The sequence below is a fragment of the Mobula hypostoma genome, chromosome 5 (genome assembly GCF_963921235.1).
Source record: "Mobula hypostoma chromosome 5, sMobHyp1.1, whole genome shotgun sequence".
NCBI classification, from domain to species: Eukaryota; Metazoa; Chordata; class Chondrichthyes; order Myliobatiformes; family Myliobatidae; genus Mobula; species Mobula hypostoma.
The window spans coordinates 192,188,818-192,213,197 of record NC_086101.1 but is presented as its reverse complement, the minus strand read 5'-3'; the positions used below and the strand labels follow the sequence as shown (position 1 = coordinate 192,213,197).

Below are 24,380 nucleotides of genomic sequence, written 5' to 3'. Positions count from 1 at the left end.
TGGGGAGTCGGAGGAGAGACCGGGAGTCGGAAGAGAGATGGGGAGTCGGAGGAGAGACGGGGAGGACGTAGGAGAGACGTGGTTTTTGACGGGGAGTCGGAGGAGAAACGGGGAGGACCACAGAGTGACGGGGAGTCGGAGGAGAGACAGGGAGGATGGAGGAGAGACGGGGAGGACGGAGGAGAGACGGGGAGTCGGAGGATAGACGGGGAGGATGGAGGAGAGACAGGGAGTTGGAGGAGAGACCGGGAGGACGGAGGAGAGATGGGGAGTCGGCGGAGAAACGGGGAGTCGGAGGAGAGACGGGGAGGACGGTGGAGAGACGGGGAGTGGGAGGGGAGACGGGGAGTCGGAGGGGAGACGGGGAGATGGAGGAGAGACTGGGAGGACGGAGGAGAGACTGGGAGTCAGAGGAGAGACGGGGAGGAAGGTGGAGAGACGGGGAGACGGAGGGGAGACGGGGAGTCGGAGGGGGGACGGGGAGTCGGAGGAGAGACGGGGAGCACGGAGGAGAGATGGGGAGTCGGAGGGGAGACGGGGAGTCGGAGGGGAGACGAGGAGTCGGGGTGGAGACGGGGATTCGGGGTGGAGACAGGGAGGACGGAGGAGAGATGGGGAGACGGAGTGACGGGGAGTCAGAGGAGAGACAGGGAGGACGGAGGAGAGATGGGGAGTCGGAGAGGAGACGGGGAGTCGGAGGGGAGACGGGGAGTCGGTAGAGAGACGTGGAGTCGGAGGGGAGACGGGGAGTCGGAGGAGAGACAGGGAGTCGGAGGAGAGACGGGGAGGACGGAGGAGAGACGGGGAGGACGGAGGAGAGACGGGGAGTCGGAGGGGAGACGGGGAGTCGGAGGGGAGACGGGGAGACGGAGGGGAGACGGGGAGGACAGTGGAGAGACGGGGAGTCGGAGGAGAGACGGAGAGACGGAGGAGAGACGGGGAGGACGGTGGAGAGACGGGGAGGACGGTGGAGAGACGGGGAGGACGGAGGACAGACGGGGAGTTGGAGGGGAGACAGGGAGTCGGAGGGGAGACAGGGAGTCGGAGGAGGGACAGGGAGGACGGAGGAGATTCGGGGAGACGGAATGACGGGGAGTTGGAGGAGAGACGGGGAGGACGGAGGAGAGACGGGGAGTCGAAGGAGATACGGGGAGATGGAGGAGAGACGGGGAGACGGAGGAGAGACGGGGAGGACAGTGGAGAGACGGGGAGTCGGAGCAGAGACCGGGAGGACGGAGGAGAGACGGGGAGTCAGATGAAAGAAGAGGAGTCGGAGGAGAGACGGGGAGGACGGTGGAGAGACGGGGAGGACGGAGGGGAGACGGGGAGACGGAGGGGAGACGGGGAGACGGAGTGGAGACGGGGAGTCGGAGAGGAGACGGGGAGTGAGGAGGAGAGACGGGGAGTGAGGAGGAGAGACGGGGAGTGAGGAGGAGAGACGGGGAGCCTGAGGGGAGACGGGGAGTCGGAGGGGAGACGTGGAGTCGGAGGGGAGACGGGGAGATGGAGGGAAGACGGGGAGTCGGGGTGGAGACGGGGAGTCGGGGTGGAGACAGGGTGTCGGGGTGGAGACAGTGAGAACGGAGGAGATACGGGGAGATGGAGGAGATACGGGGAGATGGAGGAGAGACGGGGAGGATGGAGGAGAGACGGGGTTTTTGACGGGGAGTTGGAGGAGAGATGGGGAGGACGACGGAGTCACGGGGATTCGGAGGAGAGACAGGGAGGACAGAGGAGAGACGGGGAGTCGGAGGAGAAACGGGGAGTCGGAGGAGAGACGGGGAGGACGGTGGAGAAACGGGGAGACGGAGGGGAAACGGGGCGTCGGAGGGGAGACGGGGAGTCAGAGGAGAGACGGGGAGTCGGAGGAGAGACGGGGAGTCGGAGGAGAGACGGGGAGTCGGGGTGGAGACAGGGAGTCGTGTTGGAGACAGGGAGGACGGAGGAGAGACAGGGAGGACGGAGGAGAGACGGGGAGACAGAGGAGAGACGGGGAGACGGAGGAGAAATGGGGAGTCGGAGGAGAGACCGGGAGTCGGAAGAAAGATGGGGAGTCGGAGGAGAGAGTGGGAGGATGGAGGAGAGACGGTGTTTTTGACGGGGAGTCGGAGGAGAGACGGGGAGGACGACAGAGTGACGGGGAGTCGGAGGAGAGACAGGGAGGACGGAGGAGAGACGGGGAGGACGGAGGAGAGACGGGGAGTCGGAGGAGAGACAGGGAGGACGGAGGACAGACGGGGAGTCGGAGGAGAGACCGGGAGGACGGAGGAGAGACGGGGAGGACGGTGGAGAGATGGGGAGTCGGAGGAAAGACGGAGAGACGGAGGAGAGACGGGGAGGACAGTGGAGATACGGGGAGGACGGTGGAGAGACGGGGAGGATGGAGGACAGACGGGGAGATGGAGGGGAGACGGGGAGTCGGAGGGGAGACAGGGAGTCGGAGGAGGGATGGGGAGGACGGAGGAGATACGGGGAGACGGAGGAGAGGTGGGGAGACGGAGTGACAGGGAGTTGGAGGAGAGACAGGGAGGACGGAGGAGAGACGGGGAGTCGGAGGAGATACAGGGAGATGGAGGAGAGACGGGGAGTCGGAGGAGAGACGGGGAGATGGAGGAGAGACGGGGAGACGGAGGAGAGACGAGGAGGACAGTGGAGAGACGGGGAGTCGGAGGAGAGACTGGGAGGACGGCGGACGTGCAGAGAGACTCCGGTCGATCACTCCGGGTGATCCTGAGCCGTGAGTCGACAGGATCTGGGTGGTCGTCAGGAATTGATTGAGCTCCAACGGTAGCGTGCGAAGAACTTGGAGTTTGGTAAGTCTTGGCGTCTTTTTTTTTCATTACTTTCCTCTCTGTATCAAATTTATATTAATGTCATAGAATTAGTAATATCTATAAAGTGTATTTGTTAAAATTTACTGGGTGTGCTGGCTGATGACTGATGTTTGGGCTTGATTCGGGCGGCGACCGACACTATGGGGAGTGTTGAGGCAGGTGCTGGGCAGGATTTCCCCTAGATATATACGAGCCAATATAACGGAACGTTACATACGTCTTACAGAAAATCATGAGCAATGTAGGCATGGGAGATAGGCAGTCTTTCTCTCTGAAAGTGTCAAATCCTCAAGGAGAAAGATTGACGATGAGTGAGAGAGGACAACTGTACCCGTGATGGAACAGGCTGAATTGTTCCTTCAAACTATGGACTCACTTTCAGGAATTCTTCATCTCATATCCTTGATATTGCTTATGTATTATTATTATTTTATTGTTTTCCTTTTGTATTTGCATTATATTGCTTTTGGTATTTGGTTGTTTGTCCATCCTGCCTGGTGAGGTCTTTCAAAGATTCTATTGTGTTTCTTTGTATTTACTGTGAATGTCCTGAAGAAAATGAATCTCAGGGTTGTATGTGGTCACAGATGTACTTTGATAATGAATTTACTCTGAACTTAAGTTCCACCACTCTCTGTAGCCTCTTGTATTCCTGTGCACAGGAAAATGTCCGACTGTTGGCCCAAGAGTTTCTGTGACCACCACCCTCTGTCCCCCAGGTTGGTGACTCGCTGGATCATAGACATGAGGACCAGTGACCCACCCCTCACCTCTCCAGTAAACATCTGGTTTGGAGGTTGCTGCGATTCCAAAGTAAGAAGCCTGGAGCTCAGGGTGTCTCAAGGCAGAGGATGATAGATTTTTAATTGGTCAGGGCGTGAAGGGATACAGAGGGGTGGGGGGTGAGGGAAGGCAGGAGATTGAGGCTGAGAGTAAAAATTGGACCAGCCGTGCTGAAGTGGGGGAGAAGATTCGAAGTGGCAAAGTGGCCTAATTTTGCTCCCATATCTTGTAGTCTCTGTGAGTACTGGAGCTGATATGGAAGACTAAAGACTGAAGGTTGAAGGAAGGCTGAAGATTGAAGGTTGAAGACTGAAGGTTGAAGACTGAAGATTGAAGACTAAAGATTGAAGACTAAAGATTGAAGACTAAAGATTGAAGACTGAAAATTGAAGACTGAAGGTTGAAGCCTGAAGATTGAAGACTGAGGGTTGAAGACAGAGGGTTGAAGACTGAAGGTTGAAGACTGAAGATTGAAGGTTGAAGACTGAAGACTGAAGGCTGAAGACTGGAGTTTGAAGACTGAAGTTGGCCAGCCCAGATGTTGAGGCCCAGGGTTCACATGTCTAGAAATCCAAGACCTGATGTCTGTGAGTCCACTGGCAGCTGAAGGCTGGGAGGTGGCCTGTCCCGGGTTGGAAGCCTGACGGTGTGTGGGGGGTGGTGGTGGTGAGAGGGAGGAAAGGGGTTGTTTGCTGGGCTTGTTTTTTCTCATGGTTGTTGTTCTGTTGTTGTTTGTGTTGTTCTGCTGAACATTGTGGGCGTGCGATGTTGGCGCCGGAATGTGTGGTGACACTTGCGGGCTGCCCCCGGCACATCCTCATGTTGTATTGGCTGTTGACGCAAATGACGTATCTCACTGTATGTTTTGATGTATGTGTGATAGATACATGGATCTGAATCGGAGATTGGCCAGGCCTCTCTGATGAACAGGAAGCTCAAAGGGCCTGTGCAGTCAGCTCACCATTCCCTATTCCTGTCTCGTACGTCACCGTCTCCCAGCTAGTGTCCTCACCTGTGCAACAAGAGCATACAAAGTATGCTTGACTCCCCTTCTTCCCCTCCCCTTTTGACCCTCTCCCCCCCTCCTCATTCCTCCGCCCTCCATTTCCCCCTCCCCTCCATTCCTCACTCTGTCTCCCTCCCTTAACTATCCCCTTCCCACCTATCCCTCTCCCTCTCTCCTTCTCTTCACCCCACTCTCACCCTCTCTCTCCCTCCCTCACCCCCTTCCTCTCTCTCTCTCTTCCCTGTTTCTCTGTCCCTCTTCCTCTCCCACTCCCCTTCTGCCTTTCACTCACCCCCTTCTCTCTCTCCTTCTTCCCTTCTCCTCGCTCTCTTTTATCCCCTTCCCCTCCTTCATCCTCTCTCCTCTTTCCCCCTCTCCCTATCATTCTCTCTCTCCCCTTCCACCATCTCCCCCTCCTCTCCCACTCTTCACTGCTTCTCCAATCCTTCCCTCCAGTCACAGTGAGGTGGACCGCAGGACCCAGCGGCAGCCAGACACACACTCTGTCAGGGGAAGGGACGGGAGAATGGAGCATTTGAAGGAGATCATTTTCAAGAATACCTTGAAGGAAAGCCTCACCTGCAGGTCCAGCTTCCTGCTTCTGCCCACCTGGAATTGAAGAAGAATTTTCTGTTAGTCAGCAGGATGACCTCAAAGTGATCCAAGAAATGGAAAAATGTAAACGGAGATTGTACCTTGATCTTTAGCTTGAGGTTTGCTTGCCTTCTCACCTCCAAACAAAATACTGGCATAAGTGCAGGAATCTGGCTGCTCTGTAAGGAGAGTGATTCGTTTGAATCGACAGAAAATCAAAGTCAGGAGTTGGAATGTTATGTTGAAGCTGAATAAGACATTGGTGAGGCCCAATTTGGAGTATTGTCTGCAGATTTGGTCACCCAACTCCATAAAAGATATGAGTAAGATTGAAAGAGAAAATTTACAAGCATGTTGCCAGAACGTGGTGATCTGAGTTATGGGGAACGGTTCAATCGATTCGGGCTTTATTCCCTGGAGTGCATTCTGGGTTGAAGGGCCTGTAATGGGCTGTAGATTTTCCTTGTTTTTATGAGACTAGAACTAGAGGTCAGAGGTCAAGTGTAAAGGTGAAATGTGAAAAGAAAACATAAGACCATAAAACACAGGAGCAGAATTAGGCCATTCAGCTCATCGAGTCTGCTCTGCCATTCCATCATGGCTGATTAATTTTTCCTCTCAACCCCATTCTCCTGCCTTCTCCCCATAATCTTTGACATCCTGACTAATTAAGACCCTATCAACATCTGCTTTAAGTATACCCAATGACTTGGCTTCCACATCCATCTGTGGCAATGAATTCCCCAGATTCACCACCCTCCTCATCTTTGTTCCATAGCGACATCCCTCGATTCTGAGGCTGTGTCCTCTGGTCTTAGACTCCCCCACTATAGAAAACATGCTCTCCAATTCCGCTCTGTCTAGGTTTTCAATATTCGATGGTCAGCAGGCAGTCTGAGAAATGGTAAACGGTAAATGGAGACTGTACCTCGATCTTTAGCTTGAGGTTTGCTTGCCTTCCCACCTTCTGTTGAAATACTGGCAGAAGTGCAGGAATCTGGCTGCTCTGTAAGGAGGAGAGCGATTAATCCGAATGAAAGCAATAAACGTCTGAAAGCAAGAAATGTTACAACACCTAGCAGCTCACATTTACATGGAGCCTTTGGTCCAATTAAACTACCTACAGACTGTACAAGACCTTGGAGCGTGGTGTCCACAGGTACATAGTGTTGTCAAAAGAGTTTTGTCACAATAGCCTTCATAAATCAGGCTGTTGTTTCTGTAGGCCTCACACATCTGAGTCTAAAAACTCTCCAGAGTAACATACTCAAATGCTAAAGAAACTCAGCAGGTCAGGCAGCATCTATGGAGGGGAATGAAGGTCTCATCCTGAAACATCAGATGTTTATTCCTCTCCATAGATGCTGCCTCTACGAAGAGGATCACAACCTTGTCATCAGGTTTGGAGGCCGGTGTGCCTCAATGATTTGGAGAGCCGTGTCGGCTGGAGTTTGGGTTTTGTGCTTTGGCTCTTGGTAGGGTCAGCCATGCCAAACAGGTCAAAGGGTAGAGGCTGGTCTAAGCATGGTCCACTCGTTCTCCAGTTTTGGGGGTTCAGCTCAGGGCTAACAACCCTGACTGGTCAATCAGATCTGTTATGGAAACAACAATGAAGAATTCTTCTCCATCTGAGTGCGATGGTATTCCTGAGTCTCCATCTGGGACTTGCATGACTGACAGTCATGAAAACAGGGAGAAAGCTACGGACATGATGAAGTAGGCCAGAGATGGAGGACCACCATTGCTGCCCGAAACCTCAGTGGAGTAACAGACAGGAGAGTAGATAGGTGCTGAGTTCCTGAATTGAACTGAACTGAATTGACTTTATTACTTAAATCCTTCATATACATCAGGAGTAAAAATCTTTATGCTACGTCTTCATCTAAATGAACAATGTGCAATTTATAGTAATTAGTAATAAATATCATGTACAACAGGACAGTCAATATAACATTGAAATACAGTTGTGTCAGCATGAGTTCATCAGTCTGATGGCCTGGTGGAAGAAGCTGTCCCGAAGACTGTTGGTTCTGGCTTTTATGCTGCGGTACCATTTCCCAGATGGTATCAGCTGGAACAGTTTGTGGTTGGGGTGACTTGGGCCTCCAATGATCCTTCTGGCCCTTTTTACACACCTGTCTTTGCAAATGTCCTGAATAGTGGGAAGTTCACATCTACAGATCTGCTGGGCTGTCCGCACCACTCTCTGCAGAGTCCTGCGATTAAGGGAGGTACAGTTCCCATACCAGGCAGTGATGCAGCCAGTCAGGATGCTCTCAACTGTACCCCTGTCGAAAGTTCTTAGGATTTGGGGTCCCATACCATACTTCTGGATACAATACGGTCTTTGAAGAGACTCTTAGATAGGTACAAGGAGCTTAGAAAAATAGAGGGCTATAGGTAACCCAAGGTACTTTCTAAAGTACATGTACAGCACAGCATTGTGGGCTGAAGGGTCTGTATTGTGCTGTGGGTTTTCTATGTTTCTAAGTTTCTTCAACCGTCTGAGGTGAAAGAGAGCTGTTGTGCCTTTTCACCACACAGCCTGTATGTACAGACCAAGACAGATCAGTGACGTTTATGCTGAGGAACTTGAAGCTGTTCCCCCTCTCAACCCCAGATCCATTGATGTCAATAGGGGTCAGCCTGTCTCCATTCCTCTTGCAATCCACAACCAGCTCCTTTGTTTTTGCGACATTGAGGAGAGGTTGCTTTCTTGACACCACTGTGTCAGTGTGATGATTTCCTTTCTGTAGGCTGCCTCGTTATTATTTGAGATAATCAGTATCGTGTCATCAGCAAATTTAATTACAGATTGGAGGTGTGGGTGGTGACACAGTCATGGGTATACAGAGAGTAAGAGAGGGGACTTAGTACACAGACCCGAGGGGCACCTGTGTCCTCCAGCATTGTGTGTCTGTGTTTTGCTGTGGATTTCCAGCATCTGCAGAATCTCTTGTGTCAACCAAAAACTCCCCACCCTCCTTCCATATTGTGGCCAAACGTTATCCCCACCCTGACCCTTCCACCACCCACTAATGTAGAACCAGCTCAGCAGGCAGCGATCGCTCCCGATCTCCTGAAGGACAGACTGTGCCCCACACCATGGTGACCTTGTGCTGGGTTCAGTGGGAAACACACTGCCCATGTCAGAGGATCATTCCACTCTGGAGTGGAACAGAGAGGCTCAGCTGAAACGGTTCAGAACTCTACAGGATGGCACCTCAGCACAATCGCTTTTGGTCCACCAAGTCCGAACACAAGTTAGATAAACACAAAATGAAAGGGAATGACTTCACTCACCCCATCACTGAACCGTTCCCACAAACTACTGACTCTCTTTTAAGGACTCTTCATCTTGTGTTCTCAATATTACTGCTTATTTATTCACTATGATTATTTCTTTCTTTTTGTATTTGTACAGCCTGTTGTCTTTACACACTGGTTGTCCACCTTGTTGGTGTGGTCTTTCATTGATTCTACTATTGTCATTCGATTTATTGAGTATGCCCGCAGAAAAATGGATCTTAAGGTTGTATATGGTGACAGATATGTACTTTGATAATAAAATTATTTTGAACTTTGAAATGTAAACAGGTCTCAGAAGCTCAAAGGAACGGGATTGTTGACATTTCGGATTGAGACCCTGCAAAACATCGAAAATTTATTTCTCCCCATAGATGCAGTTCGACCCGCTGAATTTCTCTACCAGATTGAGTGTCACTCCAGTTCCCAACACCACTGTTGCTACAAACGAGGTCAAAACTCTCAACCAACAAGGTGTTGGCGTTTACCTTTTTTGTTGCTGCTTGGGACGATGTTGTCGTACACCGGGCTGCTGTCTTGCACTGTAATACAAATCAGAGAATCAAGTTCAAGCTCAAGTTTAAATGTCATTCAACCATACGCATGTACACAGCCTAATGAAACAGCATTCCTCAGGGCCAATGTATTAAAGACAGTCATCAACAGTCACACACTGCACATATACTGTTGTTACAATAGCAAAGAAAACCAAACAGTCACAAAATAATATCAGCACACATCCCTCAGTGTCATAGCCTGAAGATTGGTGTTGCATGGGATGTTGTCCTGGAGCCATGTTTCTGTAAGAATAAGCATGTAGCAGTTCCTCATCTCACGCTAGTGCACCAGTGCAGCTGCAGACCAATGCAATCCCACTTGTCTTCATCGAGTGAATACTGGAGGGCAGCACTGATAGCATACAGCAGGAGATTCAGCCTATCAAATCCGTACTAGCTCTCAGGAGGACAATCCTATCAGCCCATTGATCTTTCTCTTATCCCATGGTCCTGGACATTATCTCCTGCCAATCCAATACTTCTCCGAATGCCTTTGTTACTACAGATTTAGGGTTGAAACAATCCTCACCCTTCCCCTTGTAACTTCTGGCCAGCATTTTCACACCATGCATCTTGGTTCAGAAGGGAACAGGTTCTCCCTGTGGATTTATGGGTGAGAAACTGAAGTACACACAGTAGACCATACTCTCTGCTCCGCCATTCCATCATGGCTGATTTATTCTCCCTCTCAACCCCATTCCCCTGCCTTCTCCCTGTAATCTCTGCACCTTCTCCAATGCTCGCACACGCTTCCTTAGATATGGGGTCCAAAACTGCTGACAATACTCCAAGTGTGGCTCGGCCAATGCCTTGTGCCTTGCAGAGGTGGAAATGCCATGGGGTATCAGGAGGTGGGCTGCTCCCTCCCAGAGACCCAGCCTCTGGCTTGCTTGCTGCTTACATAACTAGTCCAGATGAGTGCCTGGTCAGTGGTAACCTCCTCCCAAGACCCAGAGTGGCAACATAACCGACATATGTCCTGTAGACCTCTGTGGGCAGCCGTAGAGCGCTGGGCTTCTCGGTTTCTTGTGCACCTGTATTTGCTGATTGTTGCCTTAATGAGAGTCCTTCATTGAATTGACTTTATTACATGAGGAGTAAAAACCTTTACGTTACGTCTGCATCGAAACGTGCAATGTGCAATTTATAGTAATTTATAATAAATAGTATGTACAACAGGACAGTCAATATAACATAGAAATACAGTTGTATCAGTGTGAATTAATCCATCTGATGGTCTGGTGGAAGAAGCTGTCCCGGAGCCTGTTGGTTCTGGCTTTTATACTGCAGTACTGTTTCCCGGATGGTATCAGCCGGAACAGTTTGTGATTGGGGTGACTCGGGTCCCCAATGATCCCTTGGGCCATTTTTACACACCTGTCTTTGTAAATGTCCTGAATAGTGGGAAGTTCACATCTACAGATGCGCTGGGCTGTCCACACCACTCTCTGCAGAGTCCTGCGATTGAGGGAAGTACAGTTCCTGTACCAGGCAGTGATACAGCCAGTCAGGATGCTCTCAGTTGTGCCCCTGTAGAAAGTTCTTAGAATGTGGGGGTCCATAACAAACTTCTTCAACTGTCTGAGGTGAAAGATGATCTGCTGAGCCTTTTCACCATACAGCTGATATGTACAGACCACATGAGATCCTCGGGGACGTTTATGCCAAAGAACTTAAAGCTGTTCACCTTCTCAACCCCAGATACATTCATGTCAATAGGGGTCAGCCTGTCTCCATTCCTCTTGCAATCCACAACCAGCATCTTTTGTTTTTGCCACATTGAAGGAGAGGTTGTTTTCTTGACACCACTGTGTCAGGGCGATGACTTCCTCTCTGTAGGCTGCCTTGTTATTATTTGAGATAATCAGTGTAGTGCCGTCAGAAATTTAATTACAGATTGGAGCTGTGGGTGGCGACACAGACATGGTTATACAGAGAGTAAGGGAGGGGATTTAGCACATACCCCTGAGGGGCACCTGTGTCCTCCAGCATTTTGTGTGTGTTGCTCTGGATTTCCAGCATCTGCAGAATCTCCTGTGTCGACCAAAAACTCTCCACCCTCCTTCCATACTGTGGCCAAACGTTATCCCCACCCCGGCCCTTCCACCGCCCACTAATGTAGAACCAGCTCAGTAGGCAGCGATCGCTCCCGATCTCCTGAAGGACAGACTGTGCCCCACACCATGGTGACCTTGTGCTGGGTTCAGTGGGAAACACACTGCCCATGTCAGAGGATCATTCCACTCTGGAGTGGAACAGAGAGGCTCAGCTGAAACGGTTCAGAACTCTACAGGATGGCACCTCAGCACAATCGCTTTTGGTCCACCAAGTCTGAACACAAGTTAGATAAACACAAAATGAAAGGGAATGACTTCACTCACCCCATCACCGAACCGTTCCCACAAACTACTGACTCTCTTTCAAGGACTCTTCATCTTGTGTTCTCGATACTTACTGCTTATTTATTTACTATGATTATTTCTTTCTTTTTGTATTTGCACAGCCTGTTGTCTTTACACACTGGTTGTCCACCTTGTTGGTGTGGTCTTTCATTGATTCTATTATTGTCATCGATTTATTGAGTATGCCCGCAGGAAAATGGATCTTAAGGTTGTACATGGTGACAGATATGTACTTTGATGATAAAATTATTTTGAACTTTGAAATGTAAGCAGGAACTCAGCAGCTCAAAGGAATGGGATTGTTGACATTTCGGATTGAGACCCTGCAAAACATCGATAATTTATTTCTCCCCCACGGACGCAGTTCGACCCGCTGAATTTCTCTACCAGATTGAGTGTCACTCCAGTTCCCAACACTCCTGTTGCTACAAACGAGGTCAAAACTCTCAACCAATAAGGTGCTGGCGTTTACCTTTGTTGTTGCTGCTCGGGATGATGTTGTCGTACAACGGGCTGCTGTCGTGCACTGTAACACAAATCAGAGAATGAAGCTCAAGCACAAGTTTAATTGTCATTCAACCATACGCATGTACACAGCCTAATGAAACAGCTTTCCTCAGGGCCAATGTATTAAAGACAGTCATCAACAGTCACACACCGCACATATACTGTTGTTACAATAGCAAAGAAAACCATACAGTCACAAAATAATATCAGCATACGTCCCTCAGTGTCATAGCCTGAAGACTGCTGTTGCATGGGATGTTGTCCTGGAGCCATGTTTCTGTAAGAATAAGCATGTAGCAGTTCCTCATCTCACGCTAGTGCACCAGTGCAGCTGCAGACCAATGCAATCCCACTTGTCTTCATCGAGTGAACACTGGAGGGCAGCACTGATAGCATACAGCAGGAGATTCAGCCTATCAAATCCATACTAGCTCTCAGGAGGACAATCCTATCAGCCCATTGATCTTTCTCTTATCCCATGGTCCTGGACGTTATCTCCTGCCAATCCAATACTTCTCCGAATGCCTTTGTTACTACAGATTTAGGGTTGAAACAATCCTCACCCTTCCCCTTGTAACTCCTGGCCAGCATTTTCACACCATGCATCTTGGTTCAGAAGGGAACAGGTTCTCCCTGTGGATTTATGGGTGAGAAACTGAAGTACACACAGTAGACCATACTCTCTGCTCCGCCATTCCATCATGGCTGATTTATTCTCCCTCTCAACCCTATTCCCCTGCCTTCACCCTGTAATCTCTGCACCTTCTCCAATGCTCGCACACGCTTCCTTAAATATGGGGTCCAAAACTGCTGACAATACTCCAAGTATGGCTCGGCCAATGCCTTGTGCCTTGCAGAGGTGGAAATGCCATGGGGTATCAGGAGGTGGGCTGCTCCCTCCCAGAGACCCAGCCTCTGGCTTGCTTGCTGCTTACATAACCAGTCCAGATGAGTGCCTGGTCAGTGGTAATCTCCTCCCAAGACCCAGAATGGCAACACGACCGACATATGTCCTGCAGACTCCTGAGGGGAGCCGTAGAGCGCTGGGCTTCTCGGTTTCTTGTGCACCTGTACTTGCTGATTGTTGCCTTCACGAGAGTCCTTCATTGAATTCACTTTATTACATGAGGAGTAAAAATGTTTACATTACATCTCCATCGAAACGTGCAATGTGCAATTTATAGTAATTTATAATAAATAGTACATACAACAGGACAGTCAATATAACATAGAAATACAGTTGTGTCAGCATGAGTTCATCAGTCTGATGGCCTGGTGGAAGAAGCTGTCCCGGAGCCTGTTGGTCCTGGCTTTTATGCTGCGGTACCATTTCCCGGATGGTATCAGCTGGAACAGTTTGTGGTTGGGGTGACTCGGGTCCCCAATGATCCTTCGGGCCCTTTTTACACACCTGTCTTTGCAAATGTCCTGAATAGTGGGAAGTTCACATCTACAGATGTGCTGGGCTGTCCGCACCACTCTCCGCAGAGTCCTGAGATTGAGGGAAGTACAGTTCCCGTACCAGGCAGTGATGCAGCCAGTCAGGATGCTCACAACTGTGCCCCTGTAGAAAGTTCTTAGGATTTGGGGTCCCATACCAAACTTCCTCAACTGTCTGAAGCGCTGTTGTGCCTTTTTCACCACACAGCTGGTATGTACAGACCATGTGAGATCCTTAGTGATGTTTATGCCGAGGAACTTAAAGGAGTTTGAGATTAGCCAAATCAATGTAGTGTCGTCAGTGAATTTAATTAGCAGATTGGAGCAGTGGGTGGCGACACAGTCATGGGTATACAGAGAGTAAGGGAGGGGGCTTAGTATACAGCCATGGGGGCACCTGTGTTGAGGGTCAGAGGGGCAGAGGTGACGGAGCCCACTCTTACCACCTGCCAGCGATCTGACAGGAAGTCCAGGATCCAGCAGGGTGAAGGCCGAGGTCTCTGAGCTTCTTGTCGAGCCTGGTGGGGGGAGGTGGTTGGGATTATGGTGTTGAATGCTGAACTGTAGTCCAAGAACAGCATTCTCACATAAGCATCCTTCTCCAGATGTGTAATGACGGTGTGTAGAGCTGTGGCTATTGCATCATCTGTCGATTGGTTGTGTCGGTAGGCGAATTGTAGGGAGTCCATTGTAGGTGGTAGCAAGCTGCAGATGTGGTCCTTGACCAGCCTTTCAAAGCATTTGCTCATGATTGAGATGAGTGCAACAGGACGCCAGTCGTTCACACATGTTACTTTGGCCTTGTGCTTTCTGTTTAATCTGGTCAAGTTGATTGTGACTGGCACGGGTTTTCTGCTTTCCATGATTATTCAAAGGGGACTCTCATTTAGTGCTCAGTGAAGTCCTTGTGTTTGTGGAGAATGATTTGTCTCAGAGTGTCACTCGACTGTCTCTCTGATACTCTATTGGTATTCCTGTGTCTAAGCCCTTGTTTCCGTTCTTCATGGGGAACACCTGGGTTCAGTCGTGTTGTCATTCACCATGATGAAGTCTGCTGTTCCTCCGCTCCTGGGTTCAGTCATTGTCAGTGCTCACTGTGACGGAGTCTGCCATTTGTCCACTCCTGGGTTGAATTGTGCCGGTGCTCAACGTGATAACGAGGCAGAAGTTCAGACTCCTGGTGGCGATGGCCACTGCCTGGCATGGCATTGAAATGACGGTTATTTCCCACTGACAGGCAGCCTCAAAAAGTTATTGACGCTCAACCGTCAATCGTCTACCGAGCCTAGCGTGCATTCTGATCGGAATGGACAGCAGCCACCCTTCAGAGCATTTGCTTTCTTATATACATTCTTATATACATTACTCTCACTCTCCTGAGAGCATCAGAATGGGAATGCAAGTAAATGAAAGGGTTACCGTATGAGGAACGTCTGGCAGTTCTTGGACTGTATTCCCTGGAGTTCAGGAGAATGAGGGGGGATCTCAAAGAAACATTCTGAATGGTAAAAGGCCTGAACAGATTAGATATGTGAAGTTATTTCCCATGGTACGGGAAGTCCAGGACAAGAGGTCACGACTTCAGGATTGAAGATGTCCATTTAGAACAAAGATGCGGAGAAATTTCTTTAGTCAGAGGATGGTAAATCTGTGGAATTTGTTGCCACAAGCTGCTGTGGAGGTCAAGTCATTGGGTGTATTTAAGGCAGAGATCTATTGGTTGTTGATTAGCCAGGGCATCAAAGGGTATTGGGAGAAGGCAGGGGAGTGGGGATGACTGGAAGAATTGGATCAGCCCATGATTGAATGGCAGAGCAGACTTGATGGGCCAATTGGCCTACTTGTGCTCCTATATCTTATGGTCATATGGTCTTAAGTGGTTAAGTTAGAAACATAGAAACTCTATAGCACAATACAGGCCCTTCGGCCCACAAAGCTGTGCCAAACGTCTTTACTTTAGAAATTATTTCGGGTTACCCATAGCCCACTATTTTTCTAAGCTCCATGTACCTATCTAGGAATCTCTTAAAAGACCCTATTGTATCCACCTCCACCACCATCGCTGGCAGCCCATTCTACACCACTCTCTGCATAAAAAACTTACCCCTGACATCTCCTCTGTACCTACTTCCAAGCACCTTAAAACTGTGCTCTCTCATGTTAGCCATTTCAGCCCTGGGAAAAAGCCTCTGACTATCCACACGATCAATGCCTCTCATTGTCTTATACACGTCTATCTGGTCACTTCTCACCCTCAGTTGCTCCAAGGAGAAAAGGCCGAGTTCACTCAACCTATTCTCATAAGCATGCTCCCCAATGCAGGCAACATCCTTGTAAATCTCCTCTGCCTTCTCTCTATACTTTCCACATCCTTCCTGTAGTGAGGCGACCAGAACTGAGCACAGTACTCCAAGTGGGGTCTGATCAGGGTCCGATACAGCTGCAACATTATCTCTCAGCTCCTAAACTCAATCCCACAATTGATGAAGGCCAATGCACCATATGCCTTCTTAACCACAGGGTCAATCTGCGTAGCAGCTTTGAGTGTCTTATGAACTCGGACCCCAAGATCCCTCTTATCCTCCACACTGCCAAGAGTCTTAGCATTAATATAATATTCTGCCATCATATTTGACCTACCAAAATGAACCATCTCACACTTACCTGGGTTGAACTCCATCTGCCACTCCTCAGCCCAGTTTTGCATCCTATCAATGTTCCGCTGTAAACCTTGATAGCCCTCTACACTATCCACAACACCACCAACCTTTGTGTCATCAGCAAATTTACTAACCCATCCCTCCACTTCCTCATCCAGGTCATTTATAAAAATGAAGGAGTAAGGGACCCTGTACAGATCCATGAGGCACATGACTGGTCACCGACCTCCATGCAGAATATGACCCGTCTACATTCGCTCTTTGCCTTCTGTGGGCAAGCCAATTCTGGATCCACAAAGCAATATCCCCTTGGATCCCATGCCTCCTTACTTTCTCAATAAGCCTTTCATGGGGTACCTTGTCAAATGCCTTGCTGAAATCCATATACACTACATCTACTGCTCTACCTTCATCAATGTGTTTAGTCAGAAACTCAAAAAATTCAGACAAACTCATAAGGCATGACCTGCCTTTGACAGAGCCATGCTGACTATTCCTCTCCAAATGTTCATAAATCCTGCCTCTCAGGATCTTCTCCATCAACTTACCAACCACTCAGGTAAGACTCACTAGACTACAATTTCCTGGGCTATTTCTACTCTCTTTCTTGAATAAGGGAACAACTGCCGCAACCCTCCAATCCTCCGGAACCTCTCCCATCTCCATTGATGATGCGAAGATCACCAGAAGCTAAGCAATCTCCTCCCTCGCTTTCTACAGTAGCCTGGGGTACATCTCGTACAGTCCTGGTGACTTATTCAACTTGATGCTTTCCAAAAGCTCCAGCACATCCTCTTTCTTAATGTCTATATCCTCAAGCTTTTCAGTCCATTGTAAGTCATCCCTACAATTGCCAAGATCATTTTCCGTAGTGAATACTGAAGCAAAGTACTCATTAAGTAGTCTCAGTGGGTGAGCATCTGGGGGACAGTGACTACCGCTCCCTGGCCTTTAGCATTATCATGGAAAAGGATGGACTCAGAGAGGACAGGAAAATTTTTAATTGGGGAAAGGCAAATTATGAGGCTATAAGGCTAGAACTTGCGGGTGTGAATTGGGATGATGTTTTTGCAGGGAAATGTACTATGGACATGTGGTCGATGTTTAGAGATCTCTTGCAGGATGTTAGGGATAAATTTGTCCCGGTGAGGAAGATAACGAACGGTAGGGTGAAGGAAGCATGGGTGACAAGTGAGATGGAAAATCTAATCAGGTGGAAGAAGGCAGCATACATGAGGTTTAGGAAGCAAGGATCAGATGGGTCTATTGAGGAATATAGGGAAGCAAGAAAGGAGCTTAAGAAGGGGCTGAGAAGAGCAAGAAGGAGGCATGAGAAGGGCTTGGCGAGTAGGGTAAAGGAAAACCACAAGGCATTCTTCAATTATGTGAAGAAAAAAAGGATAACAGGAGTGAAGGTTGGACCGATTCGAGATAAAGGTGGGAAGATGTGCCTGGAGGCTGTGGAAGTGAGTGAGGTCCTCAATGAATACTTCTCTTCGGTATTCACCAATGAGAGGGAACTTGATGATGGTGAGGACAATATGAGTGAGGTTGATGTTCTGGAGCATGTTGATATTAAGGGAGAGGAGGTATTGGAGTTGTTAAAATACATTACGATAGATAAGTCCCCGGGGCCTGACGGAATATTCCCCAGGCTGCTCCATGAGGCGAGAGAAGAGATTGCTGAGCCTCTGGCTAGGATCTTTATGTCCTCGTTGTCCACGGGAATGGCACTGGAAGATTGGAGGAAGGCAAATGTTGTCCCCTTGTTCAAAAAAGGTAGTAGGGGTAGTCCTGGTAATTATAGACCAGTGAGTCTTACGTCTGTGGTAGGAAAGCTGTTGGAAAAGATTCTTAGAGATAGGATCTATGGGCATTTAGAGAATCATGGTCTGATCAGGGACAGTCAGTATGGCTTTGTGAAGGGCAGATCATGTCTAACAAGCCTGATAGAGTTCTTTGAGGAAGTGACCAGGCATATAGATGAGGGTAGTGCAGTGGATGTGATCTCTATGGATTTTAGTAAGGCATTTGACAGGGTTCCACACAGTAGGTTTATTCAGAAAGTCAGAGGGCATGGGATCCAGGGAAGTTTGGCCAGCTGGATTCAGAATTGGCCTGCCTGCTGAAGGCAGAGGGTCATAGTGGAGGGGGTACATTTGGATTGGGGGGATGTGACTAGTGGTGTCCCACAAGGATCTGTTCTGGGACCTCTACTTTTCGTGATTTTTATTAATGACCTGGATGTGGGGGTAAAAGGGTGGGTTGGGATGTTTGCAGACGACACAAAGGTTGGAGGTGTTGTAGATAGTGTATAGGATTGTCAAAGATTGCAGAGAGACATTGATAGGTTGCAGAAGTGGGCTGAGAAGTGGCAGATGGAGTTCAACCCGGAGAAGTGTAAGGTGGTACACTTTGGAAGGACAAACTCCAAGGCAGAGCACAAAGTAAATGGCAGGATACTTGGTAGTGTGGAGGAGCAGAGGGATCTGGGGGTACATGTCCATAGATCCCTGAAAGTTGCCTCGCAGGTAGATAGGGTAGTTAAGAAAGCTTATGGGGTGTTAGCTTTCATAAATCGAGGGATAGAATTTAAGAGTTGCGATGTAATGATGCAGCTCTATAAAACTCTGGTTAGGCAACACTTAGAGTACTGTGTCCAGTTCTGGTCGCTTCACTATAGGAAAGATGTGGAAGCACTGGAAAGGGTACAGAGGAGTAAGGGAGCTAGGGCTTTACTCTTTGGAGAGAAGGAGGATGAGAGGAGACATGATAGAGGTGCACAAGATATTAAGAGGAATAGATAGAGTGGATATCCAGCGCCTCTTCCCCAGGGCACCACTGCTCAATACAAGAGGACATGGCTTTTAGGTAAAGGGTGGGAAGTTCAAGGGGGATATTAGAGGAAGGTTTTTTACTCAGAGACTGGTTGGTGTATGGAATACACTGCCTGAGTCAGTGGTGGAGGCAGATACACTAGTGAAATTTAAGAGACTACTAGATGGGTATATGGAGGAATTTAAGGTGCGGGGCTATTTAGGAGGCTGGGTTTGAGGGTCGGCACAACAATATGGGCCGAAGGGCCTGTACTGTGCTGTACTATTTTATATTCTATGTTCTATTAAGTACCTTTGCTATCTCCTCTGCTTCCATACACACTTTATCACTGTCACACTTGATTGGTCCTATTCTCTCACGTCCTATCCTCTTGCTCTTCACATACTTGTAGAATGCCTTGGGGTTTTCCTTAATCCTGCCCGCCAAGGCCTTTTCATGGCCCCTTCTGGCTCTCCTAATTTCATTCTTAAGCTCCTTCCTGTTAGCCTTATAGTCTTCAAGATCTCTATCATTGCCTAGTTTTTTGAACCTTTTGTAAGCTTTTCTTTTCTTCTTGACTGGATTTACAACAGCCTTTGTACACCACCGTTCCTGTACCCGACCATCCTTTCCCTGTCTCATTGGAATGTATCTATGCAGAACTCTACACAAATAACCCCTGAAAGTTGTTAAGAAGGCATATGGTGTTTTGGCTTCATTAGTCGAAGGACTGAGTTCAAGACCTGTGAGGCAGTGTTACAGCTCTATAAAACCCTGGTTAGACCACACTTGGAGAAATGTGTTCAGTTCTGGTTGCCTCGTTGTAGGAAGGATGTGGAAGCTTTAGAGAGGGTGCAGAGGAGATTTACCAGGATGCTGCCTGGATTGGAGAGCATGTCTTATGAGGATTGGTTGAGCATTTTCAGGCTTTTCTCTTTGGAGTGAAGGAGGATGAGAGGTGACTTGATTGAGGTGTACGAGATGATAAGATTGAGTGGTCAGCCAGAGGTGGAAATGGCTAATACGAGGGGCATACTTTTAATGTGATTGGGGAAATATATTGGGGTGAATGTCTGAGAAGGGATTCTTACACAGAGAGTGGTGGGTGCATGGAATATGCTGCCAGGGCTGGTGGTAGAGGCAGATACGTAGCGGACATTGAAGAGACTCTTAGATAGGCACATGGAGGATAGAAAATTGGGGGGCTGTCTGGGAGGGAAAAGTTGGATTGATCTCAGAGTAGATTGAAGGGTTAGCACAACATGGTGGGCTGAAGGGCCTGTTCTGTGCGGTACTGTTCTACGTTCCATGGAATCTGAAGCTGGTCTGCTCTTTCCTCAGGTGGTGGAGCTCCCTGCCTGTTCTAGATTTGTTATTGATCGGTCCCCTGGGAGCCGTGACTGGTTCACCCCCTCGCGTTGTCAGCTCAGTACCTGACTCAGGCGGCTTCTGTTCCTGCTCCGATTGGGTCAAACGTGGAACATTCCTGTCGAGAAAAGAACCAAGATCATGAAATCACAGCATGTTCCCAGTTGTGGTTATCCAAGATTACAAAGGGACCTTGATCAACTGACCCAGTGGGCTGAGGAACGGCAGATCAGGTTTAATTTAATAAGACAAAATGCAAGACCTCAGGTTCTGAGGAGTGTGGCAGGACAGAGCAATCAGGGAACACAGATCTGTAATTCCCTGAAAGTAGTGTCACAGCTTTATAGGGTTCTGAAGATACGCTGTTACAGCTAGGTAGGGTTGTAAAGTTACACTGTTACAGCTGTATAGGGTTGTGAAGTTACACTGTTACAGCTGGATAGGGTTGTGGAGTTACACTGTTACAGCTGGATAGGGTTGTGGAGTTACACTGTTACAGCTAGATTGGGTTGTGAAGTTACACCGTTACAGCTAGATAGGGTTGTGATGTTACACTGTTACAGCTGGATAGGGTTGTGAAGTTACACTGTTACAGCTAGATAGGGTTGTAAAAATACACTGTTACAGCTAGATAGGGTTGTGAAGATACACTGTTACAGCTGGATAGGGTTGTGAAGAAACACTGTTACAGCTGGATAGGGTTGTGAAGATACACTATTACAGCTAGATAGGGTTGTAAAAATACACTGTTACAGCTAGATAGGGTTGTGAAGTTACACTGTTACAGCTGGATAGGGTTGTGAAGTTACACTGTTACAGCTAGATAGGGTTGTAAAAATACACTGTTACAGCTAGATAGGGTTGTGAAGATACACTGTTACAGCTGGATAGGGTTGTGAAGAAACACTGTTACAGCTGGATAGGGTTGTGAAGATACACTATTACAGCTAGATAGGGTTGTAAAAATACACTGTTACAGCTAGATAGGGTTGTGAAGTTATGCTGTTACAGCTAGATAAGGTTGTGAAGATACACTGTTACAGCTCAGAGTGTCGGAGTTCAGAGTTCAATTCTAGCATCCTCTGTAAGCAAGTTTTATGTTCAATCCTGAGTGTCTGTCCTGTGGGTTTCCTCCGGGTACTCCGGTTTCTTCCCACAGACCAAAGATAAACCGGTTAGAAGGTCAATTGGTCATTGTACATTGTCCTGTGATTAGGCTGGGGTTAAACTGTGGGTTGTTGGGTCGGAAGAGCTGTTCTGGGCTGTATCGGAATCAGAATCAGAATCAGGTTTATTATCACCGGCATGTGACGTGAAATTTGTTAACTCAGCAGCAGCAGTTCAATGCAATACATAATCTCGCAGAGAAAAAATAACAATAAAATAAAAGATAATAAATAAACAAGTAAATCAATTACATGTATTGAATAGATTTTTTAAAATGTGCTGTTACATGTTCAAGGAGATCTGTTTTTTTTGTGAGAATGATGTAATGGTCTTTTGGGGGTCACCTGATGTGATTTTCCCGCCAATGTGAGGTCACTTGATGACATGCGCATCATGAGTAAATAAGGGAAGATCCCAGGTGACGCAGTTTGTTTTTAGTTTGTCGATTTCCAGGTAGAACGTGCTGTGTCTCCATTTCTGTTGCGTGTTTGTTTTTTTGTGACGCAGTTTCATTTTTAAAATGGAGTATTGCGTTCTATTGTAAGATACAATATTATTGGACTGGAAATTGTTAGCTAGATGTGCTAATTTACTCAATTCCAACAGTAGTGCGGGAGAGTGAAGAATTTATCGAAGTACAGGACCGAAGGATCGAGAGGAGTTGGCATCGTTTGGCAGTTTAATAAAGGATCGACTTTATTGAGTCTTCATTGGAGGAGTAGCGACCTGCATCCAGGATAACTCTTGCCAAAAAGAGCAAAGAGTTCGTGCAAAGGTTTGCTGTCTCTCTAAAAGAATTTATAAGGTCAGTCGTTTTAAACTGTTTATTTTCAGCATCGTGAATCCTGTGGACAGAACCAGCAGGAAAGTCGCGTCTATGAAGAAATCCTTCTCCAGAGAAGTCTCTCCCAATTGAACGTATAAATCTGTAGGACTTTCGAATTTACCATTTTAAGAACTATATCTGACTTTATCGCTTTAAGAACTGTTTTCGCATTTAACGCTTTAAGAACCAGTGCCGAGTGACGATTTGGTGAACGGCTGCATAACAGATAACTTCCGGTTAAAGTTTTCGTTTGTTTTTTTTCCTTATCGTTTATCCGTGTTTAATAAATGTTTGGTTGTTTTTATATAACCTGTCTTGAATGATATTCATTGTTGCCGGTTACGTAACAGTGCAAAAACAGAAACACTGTATATTAAAAAAAGTGAGGTGGTGTCCAAAGCTTCCAATGTCCATTTAGGAATCGGATGGCAGAGGGGAAGAAGCTGTTCCTGAATCGCTGAGTGTGTGCCTTCAGGCTTCTGTATCTCCTACACCGCTACCAAAAGATGCCCTGGGTACTTTGTAGGCCGGTACCCAAGATGGAGCTGACTAGATTTACAACTTTGTGCAGCCTCTTTCGGTCCTGTACAGTAGCCCCTCCATACCAGACAGTGATGCAGCCTGTCAGAATGCTCTCCACAGTACAACTATAGAAGTCTTTGAGTGTATTTGCTGACATGCCAAATCGCTTCAAACTCCTAATGAAGTATAGCCGTTGTCTTGCCTTCTGTATAACTACATCAATATGTTGGGACCAGGTTAGATCCTCAGAGATCTTGACACCCAGGAACTTGAAGCTGCTCACTCTCTCCACTTCTGATCCCTCTATGAGGATTGGTATGTGTTCCTTCGTCTTACCCTTCCTGAAGTCCACAATCAGCTCTTTCGTCTTACTGACATTGAGTGTCAGGTTGTTGCTGCGACACCACTCCACTTGTTGGCATATCTCACTCCTGTACACCCTCTCGTCACCACCTGAGATTCTACCAACAATGGTTGTATCGTCAGCCACAGATCACAACAGAAAATAGAAAAGGTGTGTCAAAAGGGAAATGTTATGATTGTCATGGGAGATTTCAACATGCAGGTACACTGGGAAAATCAGGTTGTTAATGGATCCCAAGAGAGTTAATTTGTTGAATGCCTACGAGGTGGGTTTTTAGAGTAGTTTTTCATTGAGCCTACTAGGATCAGCTATACTGGATTTGGTGTTATAGAAACATAGAAACATAGAAAATAGGTGCAGGAGTAGGCCATTCGGCCCTTCGAGCCTGCACCGCCATTTATTATGATCATGGCTGATCATCTAACTCAGAACCCTGCACCAGCCTTCCCTCCATACCCCCTGACCCCTTTAGCCACAAGGGCCATATCTAACTCCCTCTTAAATATAGCCAATGAACTGGCCTCAACTGTTTCCTGTGGCAGAGAATTCCACAGATTCACCACTCTCTGTGTGAAGAAGTTTTTCCTCATCTTGGTCCTAAAAGGCTTCCCCTTTATCCTCAAACTGTGACCCCTCGTTCTGGACTTCCCCAACATCGGGAACAATCTTCCCACATCTAGCCTGTCTGATCCCTTTAGGATTTTATACGTTTCAATAAGATCCCCCCTCAATCTTCTAATTTCCAACGAATATAAGCCTAGTCGATCCAGTCTTTCATCATATGACAGTCCTGCCATCCCAGGAATTTAAGAGAAGTTCATGTCTCTGCCCTCGGAGGGGTCGCTGGTTTGAGTCACTGCCCTCAGAGGGGTCGCTGGTTCGAGTCACTGTCCTTGAAGGGGTCGCTGGTTTGAGTCACTGCCCTCGAAAGGGCCACTGGTTCGAGTCACTGCCCTCGGAGGGGCCACTGGGTCCCGATGCTCTTGGAGGTGGTATCGAAATTCTGAGATTTATAGAATGGACTGTAGTTCATATTGGCCTCTTTCAGTTCGATGTGATCTTTCTGTGTTCACGCCCATTCTCTCTGTTGCCAATTGGCGGGTTTGGGGTTTGGGTTTGATGTTCTTGTCGCTGTTTCTCCATGTGGGGGAGCTGTTTGTTTTTGTGCAAGGGAGGGGTTTGGGGTATGCAAGTTTTTGTTTCTTTTCTTTTCTTTCAACTACTTCT

General features: G+C 47.9%; 1 protein-coding gene across 1 annotated transcript in view; it reads right to left on the bottom strand.

The window, feature by feature from the left end:
* Positions 1–24,380, bottom strand: part of LOC134347359 (uncharacterized) — an 80,611-nt gene that overhangs the window by 29,581 nt on the left and 26,650 nt on the right. Inside the window, exons 5-9 of the mRNA XM_063049751.1 lie at positions 20,340–20,392; positions 11,955–12,008; positions 9,012–9,065; positions 5,319–5,396; positions 5,203–5,232 (exon numbers count right to left, since the gene is read on the bottom strand). Of these exons, the coding sequence (XP_062905821.1) occupies positions 5,203–5,232; positions 5,319–5,396; positions 9,012–9,065; positions 11,955–12,008; positions 20,340–20,392 (269 nt within the window). The remainder of the gene's footprint in view (positions 1–5,202; positions 5,233–5,318; positions 5,397–9,011; positions 9,066–11,954; positions 12,009–20,339; positions 20,393–24,380) is intronic.